At 39.7% G+C, this 13,609-nt stretch overlaps 1 protein-coding gene across 1 annotated transcript in view; it reads right to left on the minus strand.

Moving 5' to 3' along the window:
- Positions 1-4,058: 4,058 nt before the first annotated feature.
- Positions 4,059-13,609, minus strand: part of SLC7A2 (solute carrier family 7 member 2) — a 107,309-nt gene continuing 97,758 nt past the window's right edge. The window contains exons 9-12 of the mRNA XM_074951334.1: positions 8,186-8,376; positions 7,646-7,812; positions 6,182-6,290; positions 4,059-4,773 (exon numbers count right to left, since the gene is read on the minus strand). Of these exons, the coding sequence (XP_074807435.1) occupies positions 4,589-4,773; positions 6,182-6,290; positions 7,646-7,812; positions 8,186-8,376 (652 nt within the window). The 3' untranslated portion in view covers positions 4,059-4,588. The remainder of the gene's footprint in view (positions 4,774-6,181; positions 6,291-7,645; positions 7,813-8,185; positions 8,377-13,609) is intronic.

Consider the following 13,609-nt stretch of genomic DNA (forward strand, 5'->3'; position numbering starts at 1 on the left):
TTATTTAGTAAACATTTATCTATCTATATTAGTGTAATAAGTCACTGGGTTTTCCTTTAGCTGCATCATTCTGAATGATGAGTGACAGGCCCATCCAACTACATCTAAAATCTGTTCTCTACGGTATATGATTTTAAAAGTCTGAAGAAAGCGGTTACATTAAAAAACAAAAAAAACATTAAACCCATCCTGGTGGTCACTGGTTGTCCCATGACACACAGTTAAACATAATTCCTAGCATTTCAGGGATTAAGGCAAACATTATAATACACACTAGAATAATGGATCTTCATTCACCTCTAATAAGATTTCTAAACAGGTATTCATATTTTATAATTTCATATTAGAAATTTTATAAATATAGGGAGCCCAAGTCTGCAAGTTTCTCTCCCCACAAAGGTCCCATTAAATCAATGGATGTTTTAAAAAAAAGATAAAATCTCTTGAAGTATCGATGATTAATAAACTGTAAATACTATTACATTTTCTAAAATATATTAGTTACACACACACATTATGTAGAAACAAATATGAGCAGGAGTACTTGTGGCACCTTAGAGACTAACCAGTTTATTTGAGCATAAGCTTTTCTTATTTTTCTTTTTATTCCTTTTCTTTTTGCGAATACAGACTAACACGGCTGTTACTCTGAAATATGAGCAGAGACTAATGTCAGTTTTCCTCTACACAGATAGTATTTTTAATCCACTTAGTAGTAACATCCTCAAAACTGAGACAAAGGAATTTCCATTCCAATAATAGCGTCTTTCTCTATTTCCAAATAAAAATGCTTCTAACTCAGAAGACATCCCATCATGTAAGTTAAAAAATGCTTCCAAAAAAAAGGAAACCAACATCTGAACTTTGATTTCTATTTTGCTGAATAGTAATAGTAAAAGCTGTTATCTAACATAGGGTCACATTCATTCCTTTGAAGATAATAGAGTTGCACCCACCTACCCACATGAACTTTTGTTGGGTTGTTTGCTTTCCATCCACTTTCCTAGCACCTTTCCTTCCTCCTCACCCAAACTACGTTGCTAATCAGCTTCCCTTAGTTTAGTGGAGTTCTTTTCAGCATGCACCCTCTTGTTGTTAATGGTCAGTAGGGGCCGCTGGTGCAACAGCACAAATCCACCTCTCCCTCCATTCCAGGTACTGCAAGATATCCACTATCCAATCCAAACTGAGGGGTAAAGGAACAAGCTCAACATTAAAAACCAATTCCCCTATACGGTATCAACACATTTCTGGTTCTGTGCCAAGAAGCTTTTATATTTTTGTGTTCACCAGGGTTTGTGCACATGAGCTGCTGCTAACACTGGAATTTACTTCTATACCTAAAAAGTAGCAAGAATCCAATGCCGCTAACACACACACACACACACACACAATGGCTTTCCACCTTCTCTATGAAATTCTAGATGTTGTAGAAGTGTAAAGATGATTTTTAATATCAGACAACATAAGTGTTTGAAGACACCTGTCAAAACTGTTTTCACTGGGTCTTGCCTTACAGTGAGTAAAGGAGAAAACTAACAGCATAATGTACTTCAGCAATATTGTCCTTTAGATTGTAGGACTATCTATTTCCATTAGTCAATGGCAGCATTCTGGATGCTCTTTGCTTACTATTGGGAACTTATTTTTAATTAATAACACACATTTTGGCAAAGTAACTCCACATTTTGAAATCCTCCATAACTAACAGTGACACTTCCCAACTATTTAAGCCTATATACACTAAAAATATTTAAATGATTATGTACCTTTGATAGGTAACACAAATCTTTGCTTTTACACTGAAGAGAACACCATCAAGATATCATTCATTATGTTCAAATTAATTATTTATTCAATATTGTGATCACAACTTGCTTCCTGGCTTTTGGACATCAGACCCATGTGCACTGTGCTGATTATGTATGGTTGCTTGCTCTACTATCACTGATATTTATTTAAAGGGTAATAACGAACGGAAACATTTGTTCGGGGGGGAGCCTCAGACTTTGCAAATAGATATATTTCAAATTTAAATCCTACCATCTCTGAAGATACCCTGTCAGGATTGAAAATAAATATATTTAAATAAAAGCTTTGCCTCCATGTTTGTCCACCCTCCTCCTCCTCTCTGTGCAAGGAACTCTAGTACCACAGGCACTTGTTTTCTCGTCAAGAAGCAATGTATGCAATCAGACCCCTCTCCCCCAATGTATGCAATCAGACCCCTCTCCCCCAATAAGCATATGATGGATGAGGAGGAAGAGGGAATTTAGCTGTGAAGAAGAAAGCTTTTAGTAATGCTATACATAAGTACTAATTACAGACATTCCCACTGAGTTCAATAGAGCCAGGATTTCACTCTGTGATTTCACTCTGCTTCTGAATTTTTCCTTTAGCACCTGGAGTAACTTTGGAAGGAAAAAAATTCAGATGTGACTTCATATGAAACAAAATAATATTCTTGAATACTTTTCCTACAGTGTATCATTGCTCATAAGCATCTTCATAGTCTGAATGATGCATATTTACTTACTGGTAAGGATAATTGAACATTTCCTTACTACTTTGATATAAATATATTGTACTCTACTTTGTTAAAAGTGTCTGATTTGTGCTGTTACCATTTGTAAACAAGCTTTGCAGAATATTCTCTAGACCAGTGGTTTTCAATCTTTTTTCATTTGAAGACCCCTAAAAATTTTGAATGGAGGTGTGGACCCCTTTGGAAATTCAACCTGTGGTCTGCAGACCCCTACCCTAGAAGTTTTACACTGAAAACTGACTGAAAAGAATTCAACAAAAAATGCTGCATGTGCTCGGCACAGTATAAACTCTGGGCTTCTATGGTTATGGTAACACTTCCAGGCTTTGACCTGTAGATGGGGGTATTCGCATACTTTTGATTGATCAGAAAAACGGAATGCCTTTTCTGGGATCTGAAACTTTATTTTCATAAGGAGTCCAGTGGCACCTTAAAGACTAACATTTATTTGGGCATAAACTTTCGTGGGTTAAAAAACCCACTTCTTCAGATGCATGGAGTGAAAATTACAGATGCAGGCGTTATAACTGACTCATGAAGAGAAGGGAGTTACCTCACAAGTGGAGAACCAGTGTTGACAGGGCCAATTCGATCAGGGTGGATGAAGTCCACTTCCAATAATAGATGAGGAGGTGTCAACTCCAGGAGAGGCAAAGCTGCTTTTGTAATGAGCCAGCCACTCCCAGTCCCTATTCAGGCCCAAATTAATGCTGTTAAATTTGCAAATGAATTTTAGTTCTCCTGTTTCTCTTTGAAGTCTGTTTCTGAAGTTTTTTTGTTCAAGTATAGCTTCTTTCAAATCTGTTATAGAATGTCCAGGAAGATTGAAGTGTTCTCCTACTGGCTTTTGTATGTTACCATTCCTCGTATCCAATTTGTGTCCATTTATTCTTTTACGTAGGGACTGTCCGGTTTGGCCAATGTACATGGCAGAGGGGCATTGCTGGCACATGATGGCATATATAACATTAGTAGACGTACAGGTGAATAAGCCTCTGATGGTGTGCCTGATGTGGCTGCGTCCTCTGATGGTGTCACTAGAATAGATATGGGGACAGAGTAGGCAACGAGGTTTGCTACAGGGATTGGTTCCTTGGTTAGTGTTTCTGTGGTGTGGTGTGTAATAAATCTGTTAGTCTTTAAAGTGCCACCGGACTCCTTGTTGTTTTTGTGGATACAGACTAACACGGCTACCTCCTGATACTTTATTTTCATAGTCACCTTTCACGGATCACTTAGACATAGTCTGTGAACCCCCAGAAGTTGAAGACCACTGCTCTAGACCAACTCCCAATTAATCTCGCACTAGTTCCCTGTAAAGCAATAAGAAGGAATTCAATATTTTAATGATCAAAGAGTACGGTCACTTTGTTATTCATAAAAAGAAAAGGAGTACTTGTGGTACCTCAGAGACTAACAAATTTATTTGAGCATAAGCTTTCGTGAGCTCACAAAAGCTTATGCTCAAATAAATTTGTTAGTCTCTAAGGTGCCACAAGTACTCCTTTTCTTTTTGCGAATACAGACTAACACGGCTGCTACTTTGAAATTTGTTATTCATGATACCCTATCAGACTGTGACAAAGTATTTTAATGAACAGGGATAAGAAGAACATATGAAAAGCAGTTGCTTTCCTCATAAAATGTTCAGGGCCCTCTTTTGTAAGCAATCCTAAAATTCTTTATACTTTATGATCACCAATTAATTGTATATAATTGTGCAACCAAAATTTTAGCATAGCAAAGGTACAGTTATCCCCTTGGAAGTCTGTCCTTCCCCTCATCTTCCTTGATGTTTTCATCTGGGACATCAATTTATCACTGAAGAAAGTCTTCATGATACTGGATCTGAAGTATCCAAGAGGAATTAGCAGCTAGTCCAACATGTCAGTCATGCTTTGTGGTAGGCACTTTCAAGATGCACAAATATAAATTATTGTTAATCTGCTGGCAGCTACCTTTTGAAAATTTCGTTCAGCAACTACATTCGGTCACAGTTTACTATTACTTAAGAGACATGCACATTAAGGTTGTTTGCAAACATTAACATTCACTTGTCCTTTCATGTGTAATAAACCGAGCATTTTCATCAACATGTTCATCTGCTTCTTCCACGGGGTTCTTTTCCTGTATTCCACTATTTTCGGAGCAAGTATCTTCATCTTCCTCATCTCTAGGATGACCTTCAAGACTGTGTCTGATGCCATACGCAAAGTAAATAAAGAAGCCTTCCAAACAAAAAAAATACTTAATAGTTTTTTTCAGGCAAACACTGCATTAAGAGTGATTCCCAACCCCCTGGATAACTGACACCTTTTACCTGAACAGTTCCCTGCCTATGGTATGCAAATTACTACTAGTACTTCAGGACTTTGTGCCTGGTAATGTAGCTCTTCCCTACATTAAAGACAACTGACAGTGCTGGACCCCAATGCAACATTTCTGTCTATTTCCCAGTCATTTGTGTATGCTCTTATCCGCACTGCTAATGGTGACCGCTGCCTGTAATTCATGACTGCAATACAAGTTTGGAGCACCAAAACTGACTTTGCAGTCAGTGTATTTTTCTACAATTCAAAAGTACGGCAGTTCAGAGGAGAATGATACACAGAGTAGTAGGAAACAGAAACAGTAGTTGCAAATACTCCTCTCTCTACAGTTTTGACTATAATTATTAGAAAAATACTGATCTTGATTTTACATCTTTTTCTCCCCATGTTTTCTGGCCTGGCTTACAGGCACAGTCTCTACCAATTTAAGTAAATTGATTTAGAAACTGAGCTAGTTAAATCAGTGCAACCTCTTCATGTGAATACTCTTAAATTGGTTTAACCAACTTAAGCTACATCAATAAAAAGCACTTTCTTAAACCAATTTAAAAAACTGTCCATATAAATTATTTGCAATGATTTAACTAACTCAGTTTCTAAACCAATTTGGTTAAAATCAGTGCTACTGGTATGTGTGTGTGAACAAAGCCTACACAGATTTCTCTTTCTCTGCCACTACACTCATTGAATCCCAGCTAACCTTTCAGGAGCATTTTGACACAACAACCACTTTCAGCTCTGATTTTGTATTTACCATAGGGTGACCAGATAGCAAGTGTGAAAAATTGGGAAGGGTGGGGAGTAATAGGCACCTCTATAAGACAAAGCCCTGAATATTGGGACTGTTCCTATAAAATCAGGGCATCGGGTCACCCTAATTTATCAAAACAAATCCTGAGAATATGTTAAATATTCCCTGTTTTGATTTTGTATCACAAAGTGAGTTGAAAGTGCTGCCTCTGAAATAGAGTAGGCAGGCAGAAAAGATTTACCAAACTCAATGTTAATGCTTTCCAGGCCTACATAAACACATCGCCTATATTTGGAAGATAGCAGTAAGCTAACTGGAATTAGTCCTGTAGCTTTTATGATTCCTGCTACCTCACAACCGCATGTGCAGTTTTGGCAGCAGGTGCATACATCTTCTGAGGTATGTTTTTGTTTTGACTATTGATATCATTTGACATTTATTGAAAGAAAGCTTTTTATTTGAATAGTTAAAAGAAGATGATTAAATCATTCCTAGAAAGAACCACAAGAGAGGACCCATCAATCCTAATGTAAACAGTTGTTGTAAAGTACCTACCAAAAGCCATCCAGAAGCTAAATCTGATCCAAGTCTCTCCACTTAACTGTACCATCAAGTAAATATTCACCAAGATACTGAAGGATGGCAAAAATGGCAAGAATGGAACCTAAGGGGAAATAGTTTATAAGATAGTAATGTTTTTCAAACCTTTCCACACAATAAATGGCACATTTCAGTTTTGTAATACAAATAAAGGGACTGGCAGACCCACTCACCAGTGAGAGTAAGACTCTTTTCCTGTTTAGTGTGAGGGTTAATCACTAGTTTCTGCAAAACTGTTAATCACTAGTTACGCTTTCATTTTTAAAAAAAGGTTTGGTCCCCACAGCTGCAAAGAAAACCTTGTCAATTTGCACTGAACATACAGCAATGCAGTGCTGAATTCCTGAATTAATCTAGGTGGGCAGCCTGAAACAATACTTATTTTACTGATTTAAATTTATATTCAACAGCCTTTACCCACAGCTCTCAGCACACTTTATAAATAATTAAAAAGGATAACATGCCTCAATAAAAAAGCACACTCCATTTATATCCCTGTCCTTCCCAATCACCATACCAAATAGCCTCCCATACCTCATCCCATCACTCAGTTCATCTCCACTTTCCTAACTGCCCATTAAAAAAAAAAAAATCCTTGTAGTGTATGTGAAAGACTTATTCATACTCCAAGGAATCATGGCACACAGTCTAAGGGCAGGTCTTCACTACCCACCGGAGAGATACAATCGATCCCTGAATACGCTCCCCGTCGACTCCGGAACTCCAGCTCACAAGAGGCGGAAGCGGAGTCGACGGGGGAGCGGCAGCAGTTGACTCGCTGCCGTCCTCACAGCCAGGTAAGTCGACCTAAGATACGCCAACTTCAGCTAAGCTATTTGCGTCGCTGAAGTTGCGTATCTTAGGTCGACCCCCCCCCCCCCCCCGGCCCAGTGTAGACCGGGACTAAGCAACTGGGTTTTTGTGCTAAACTGCTCCTCCAGGGCTGGGAGGGAGGAACTCTTCCCTCTAAGTTACAGGCTCTATAGTAGTGAAGCCACTCTTCAACTGCTAACCCAACCTTAGGGCTGAAATGGCCTCTGTGCTGCTTGCCTCAGCACCCGCAAGTGGTAGGGAATAGCTGGTGGATCTCTGTACTAGGCAATTTACCAGCTAATGCCACCAATCAGTGGTGTGCAGCACTGCGGTGTGAAAGGGGTATGGTGCACCCTATGCAAGGCCTCCTCATCCAGTCTGCAATGAAATCATACTAGAATTGATCTGAGACCGTCTAGACAATGGGGTGGTAAAAATGCCTAAGACCTGTCTACACTAGCACTGTCACTATCACCAATGGAGGTACAATAGTGCAATGGTGAGACACATTGTCTGAAAAACACAAGCATAGACACAGCCACACACACACACATAGTTTTATTAAAACAAATTTAAACTCTGTATTATTTATGTTAACTTACTCACCATAAAGGCCACTTTCTGCTGGCTCTGAGGCTGCCTCCAAATGGTGAGAACTATGACTATGAAGAGTACTACCAACACAGCAAGAAGACCAATGCTCCAAGGCTCCATATTAGCAATCAAATGAATCCCATATGTGGTCAGAACACTCAACCCACACACAAGAAAAGCTGTGTGAAAAAGAAAATAAGAATTGGAAGAAAGTCAAACCTCTCAAAACTTTTTAAATATTCCATGCAACTTAATATGATAAAGCAGATCTTTATCAGTAGAGACATTATCAGATGTTAAAATGAGAAAAGTCTGTTTTGACAAGAAAACACTTTATTCTGCCTTATTTTTGACTGAAGGAAAATAAATAAGATTATGGAACAAACTATAAAAATCTGTTTTCCTACCAGAATACTTCATTTTTGACATTCATGAGAAGGTACTCTAGGATGTTACCACTGGATTTGAACTTTTGTTCTGCTTAATTAAATTCCACTATTTATGGAACTTGATTTGAATGTATTGTACTTATTTGGGTATCTGTAGACTTACCTAATAGACCCACCAAAAAGCTAACAGTAGTAGCAGACTGCTCTGTTGGCAAACTGGATGGATTCATCAATGTCCGAAGACTGAAGCGGTGCCCTTGAAGCATACTAATTTCAGATTCCCTTTCTGATCCTGTCAGAGCCTCTTTCTCTGGAGAATATTTTGGTTCGTCATAGGTTAAACTGGGTTGGTACCTATCCACAAATAAATAGATATTTATATACAAGACTGTAACAAGTAAAGAAGTTAAGCTTGTGGTGGGGGTTAAAGGAGGATGGTTATAAATGCCGCAGCAGTCTCCAATGATTCCACTCTACACTAATAGCTACAATAAAAAATAAAGTCTGCTCTTGCAAAATTCATGTGGCATCCCTTCTATCTTCTTTTATTTCTAGGTTGGGGTGGCCAACCTGTGGCTCCGGAGCCACATGCGGCTCTTCAGAAGTCAATACGCGGCTCCTTGTACAGGCACCGACTCCAGGGCTGGAGCTACAGGCGCCAACTTTCCAATGTGCCAGGGGGTGCTCACTGCTCAACCCCTGGCTCTGCAACAGGCCCTGCCCCCTCTCCACCCCTTCCCGCCCCCTCCCCGAGCCTGCCATGCCCTCGCTCCTCCCCCTCTCCCCCAGAGCCTCCTGTACACCATGAAACAGCTGATCGGGAGGTGCGGGGAGGGAGGGAGAGGCGCTGATCAGTGGCGCTGCCGGTGGGTGGGAGGTGCTGGGAGCATACATTGGTAAATTCTGGCTCCTTCTCTGGTGCAGGTTGGCCACCCCTGTTCTAGGTAGTCAATTTAATCTCTAAATTCTCTGCAAAGGGGCCTATTGTCCAACACTGCCTGCCATACTGGGCACTATCATATATAAAATAATAAAGGAAGATTACACCCTGATAAGCTGGTTTCCCATAGCCTGGACTTTCACAGTTTAGAATGGAACAAGAGAAACACATAAGAACTGTATGCAGTAGGAGCTCTCAAACTGGGGATTGCAGGCAGGTGTTGTGGGGGAGTGGGGTCATAATCACCCTTTCCTTTCCATTTTGCTAAATGGGAGGGGTAATCCTGAAGGAGTTGTGGAATGGAAAAAGATTGAGAACCACAGGTATAGAGGATACTGCTGAAGGTAATATACTCTCTTAAAAAGTTAACAATTACAGATCACCACTTTTACAAAGCTAACACCATGTCTCCTAAGATTTTCTGAGAAAGTAATAAGCTAGAAGAGGCTTTTTGCTGGTTTTTTAATTATACTGTGGGAGGCAGCTGTTTTTCAGCAAAATATTTATAATCTAAATAGAAAACACAACACAATACAAAAACCCTTCATGAGATAAAGGAAGGAGATGGAAGAGGATTTCTTGAAATACAGTAGGTCTTTTCAATAAACTTTCCCTGACATGAGCATGAGGCAGTCTACAGGAAAAACACTAAGAAACATACTGATTGAATAAGGCTGAGATTTAACACCAACTTTGGAAGGAATGTAATGTTTTTAAATACATGCAACCTTACTATGAAAGAGAGCATATTCTCCTGTGAATGATAAACTCAATGAATTTAAGTTACAGTAAATCCTCACTTAAAGTCATCCTGGTTAACATTGTTTCGTTGTTTTGCTGATCAATTAGGGAACATGCTCGTTTAAAGTTGTGCAATGCTCCCTTATAACATCGTTTGGCAGCCACCTGCTTTGTCCACTGTTGTGCAATGCTCCCTTATAATATCTTCTGGCAGCTGCCTGCTTTGTCCACTGTTGTGCAATGCTCCCTTATAACATCGTTTGGCAGCTGCCTGCTTTGTCCACTGCTTGCAGAAAGAGCAGCCCGTTGCAGCTTGCTGGTGGGCGCTTGGAACCAGGGTGGACCAGCAGCCCCCCTATCAGCTCCCTGCTCCCCTAAGTTCCCTGTGCAGCAGCCACCCAGCAGGCTACCAATTGCCAGCAGTTCAGCTGTCCCTCCCCCCACTGCCATGTGCTGCTCCTGCCCTCTGCCTTTGAGCTGCTCCTGGGAGCCTCCTACTTGCTGTGCAGGGGAGGGGGAAAGAGGGGAGCTAATGTCAGTGTGTCCCCTCCCCCGTTCCCCACTTATCCCTTCTCCATACAGAGCAGGGTGGGGACAGGACAGGGCTCAGGATGGAGAGACAGCAGCTGCTGTCTCAACTTCCTGATCTTTTTAAAGGCAATGTACTTAGAGTCAGGTCAGCATACTTAAAGGGGCAATGCGCATCTCTCTCTCTCTCCTCCACACACAGGGTGTGTGTCTCTGTCCGCCATGCTGTCTCCTCTCCCTCCATTCGTGCTGCCTTGTAGAGTGTGAGGCTACATTAAGAACGAGTAAACCCTTGAGGGCTCAGCTGAATGCTAGTCATCATTTAGTAGTAAGGCATTCCCTGGGCAATATCCCACCCTCTTCCACCCTCTAACTTCACCACCTCAACCAAGCTTCATAATCATCATTGCTGTGTATAGTATTAAATTGTTTGTTTACAACTTATACTGTGTGTGCATATATATATATAATATAGTTTTTTGCTTGGTGACAAAAATTTCCCTGGAACCTAATCCCCCGCATTTACATTAATTCTTATGGGGAAATTGGATGCGCTTAACATCGTTTCGCTTAAAGTCGCATTTTTCAGGAACATAACTACAACGTTAAGCGAGGAGTTACTGTACTATCGTCAGAACTACTGTTACATTTTTCAAAATTATCAGTCTGAGTTCCTGTGACTACTTAATTAGTTTTAACCTTCATTTATTGCCCCAACTACCAGCAATACACACAATTAACAAAACCTGTCTTATGCATTGCAGTACCAATGTATCATTGTTATTCAGTTACCTTACATTAAAAATACCTTTAGATTAGCTGTAATTATAGACAAGTGTCACCTATTAGATCAGTGACTCTCAACCTTTCCAGACTACTGTACCCCTTTCAGGAATCTGATTTGCCTTGAGTACCCTCAAGTTTCACCTCACCTAAGAACTACTTGCTTACAAAATCAGAAAATATACAAAAAAGTGTCACAGTCACATTATTACTGAAAAATTGCTTCCTTTCTCATTTTTACCACATAATTATGAAATAAATCAGTTGGAATATAAATATTGTACTAGCATTTCAGTGTATAGTATATAGAGCAGTATAAACAAGTCATTGTCCGCATGAAATTTTAATTTGTACTAACATCACTAGTGCTTTTTATGTAGCCTGTTGTAAAACTAGGCAAATATCTAGATGCGTACACCCTTGATTGAGAACCACTGTATTAGATCACAAAAGGAGCACCATTCTATAGCTTATAAGGATGCCTTGCCTTGAGATATTTCTCTGACCTTGTCAAAGGCTTTCTGAAAGTCTAAGTACACTGTATCCTCTGTGTACTTAGAACATAAGAGGGGCCATACTGGGTCAGACCAATATCTAGCCCAGTATCCTGTCTTCCAACAGTGGCCAATGCCAGGTGCCCCAGAGGGAATGAACAGAAGAGGTAATCATTAAGTAATCCATCCCCCGTCACCCATTCTCAGCTTCCGGCAAAAAGAGGCTATGGAGACCATCCCTGTCCATGCTGGCTAATAGCCATTGATGGACCTATCCTCCATGTATTTATCTAGTTCTTTTTTTAACCCTGTTATAGTATTGGCCTTCACAACATCCTCTGGCAAGAGTTCCACAGACTGACTGTGCACTGTGTGAAGAAATACTTCCTTTTGTTTGTTTTAAACCTGCTGCCAATTAATTTCATTTGGTGGCCCCTAGTTCTTGTGTTATGAGAAGGAGTAAACAACACTTCCTTATTTACTTTCTACACAACAATCATGATTTTATAGACCTCTCTCATATCCCCCCTTCAACATCTCTTTTCCAAGCTGAAAAGTCTCAGTCTTTTTAATCTCTCCTCCTATGGAAGCTATTCCATACCCCTAATAATTTTTGTTGCCCTTTTCTGAACCTTTTCCAATTCCAATATATCTTTTTTGAGATGGGGCAATCACACGCAGTATTCAAGATGTGGGCATACCATGGATTTATATAGAAGCAATATGATATTTTCTATCTTATTATCTATCCCTTTCTTAATCATGCCCAATATTCTGTTCGGTTTTTTGACTGCCGCTGCACATTGAGTGGATGTTTTCAGAGAGCTATCCACAATGACTCCAAGATCTCTCTCTTGGTAACTAATTTAGACCCCATTATTTTATATGTATAGTTGGGATTATGTTTCCCAATGTGCATGACTTTGCATTAATCAACACTGAATTTCATCTGCCATTTTGTTGCCCAGTCACCCAGTTTTGTGCGATTCCTTGTAGTTCTTCACATTCTGCTTTGGACTTACAAAACTTCTCAAGATAGTGATCATCTGCAAATTTTGCCACTTCACTGTTTACCTCGTTTTCCAGATCATTCATGAATATGTTGACTAGTACTGGTCCCAGTACAGACCCCTGGGGGACATCACTATTTACCTCTCTCCATTCTGAAAACTGGTAAATTTGTTCCTACCCTTTGTTTCCTATCTTTTAACCTGTTACCAATCCATGAGAGGATCTTCCCTCTTATCCCATGACAGCTTACTTTGCTTAAGAACCTTTGGTGAGGGACCTTGTCAAAAACTTTCTGAAAATCTAAGTACACTAAATCCACTGGATCCCCCTGGTCCACATGCTTGTTGACCCCCTCAAAGATTGGTGAGGCATGGTTTCCTTTTACAAAAACCATGCTGACTCTTCCCCAACAAATTATGTTCATCTATGTGTCTGATAATTCTATTCTCTACTATAGTTTCAACTGGTTTGCCCAGTATTGAAGTCAGGCTTACTAACCTGTAATTGCTTGGATCATCTCTGGAGCCCTTTTTAAAAATTGGTGTCATATTAGCTATCCTCCAGTCATTTGGTACAGAAGCTGATTTAAATGCTAGATTACAAACTACAGTTAGTAGTTCTGCAATTTCATATTTGAGTTCCATCAGAACTCTTGGGTGAATACGATCTGGTCCTGGTGACTTGTTACTCTTTAATTTATCAATTGGTTCCAAAACCTCCTCTAATGACACCTCAGATCTGTCCAGAATTTACTGATTCTGGATTGGGCAAATCCCAAGCATCTGTTTTCAGTCTCCTTATTTATTGATTCACCAGATGGAAACATACTAGAAGGTCAGGATTTGGCCCACGAAGCAAATTTATTAGAGTATTTATACTATTCATATATAGCTCCCACAATTTACTGTGCTTGCTGTATACAGTAGGAGATAAACTATAAATTATATTGTAAAATTAGAAATATGTTTCTAGCTTTGAATGTTTCAATGTTTTGACATGAGGTCCTTCTATACTATTTGGAGCTGAAGACCGTGTAATTTATCTTTCAGAAAGTAAAACCCTCTTAGATTTCAAATAAGGTTTTGGATTT

Source organism: Natator depressus, chromosome 4 (assembly GCF_965152275.1).
Source record: "Natator depressus isolate rNatDep1 chromosome 4, rNatDep2.hap1, whole genome shotgun sequence".
Taxonomy (NCBI): Eukaryota; Metazoa; Chordata; order Testudines; family Cheloniidae; genus Natator; species Natator depressus.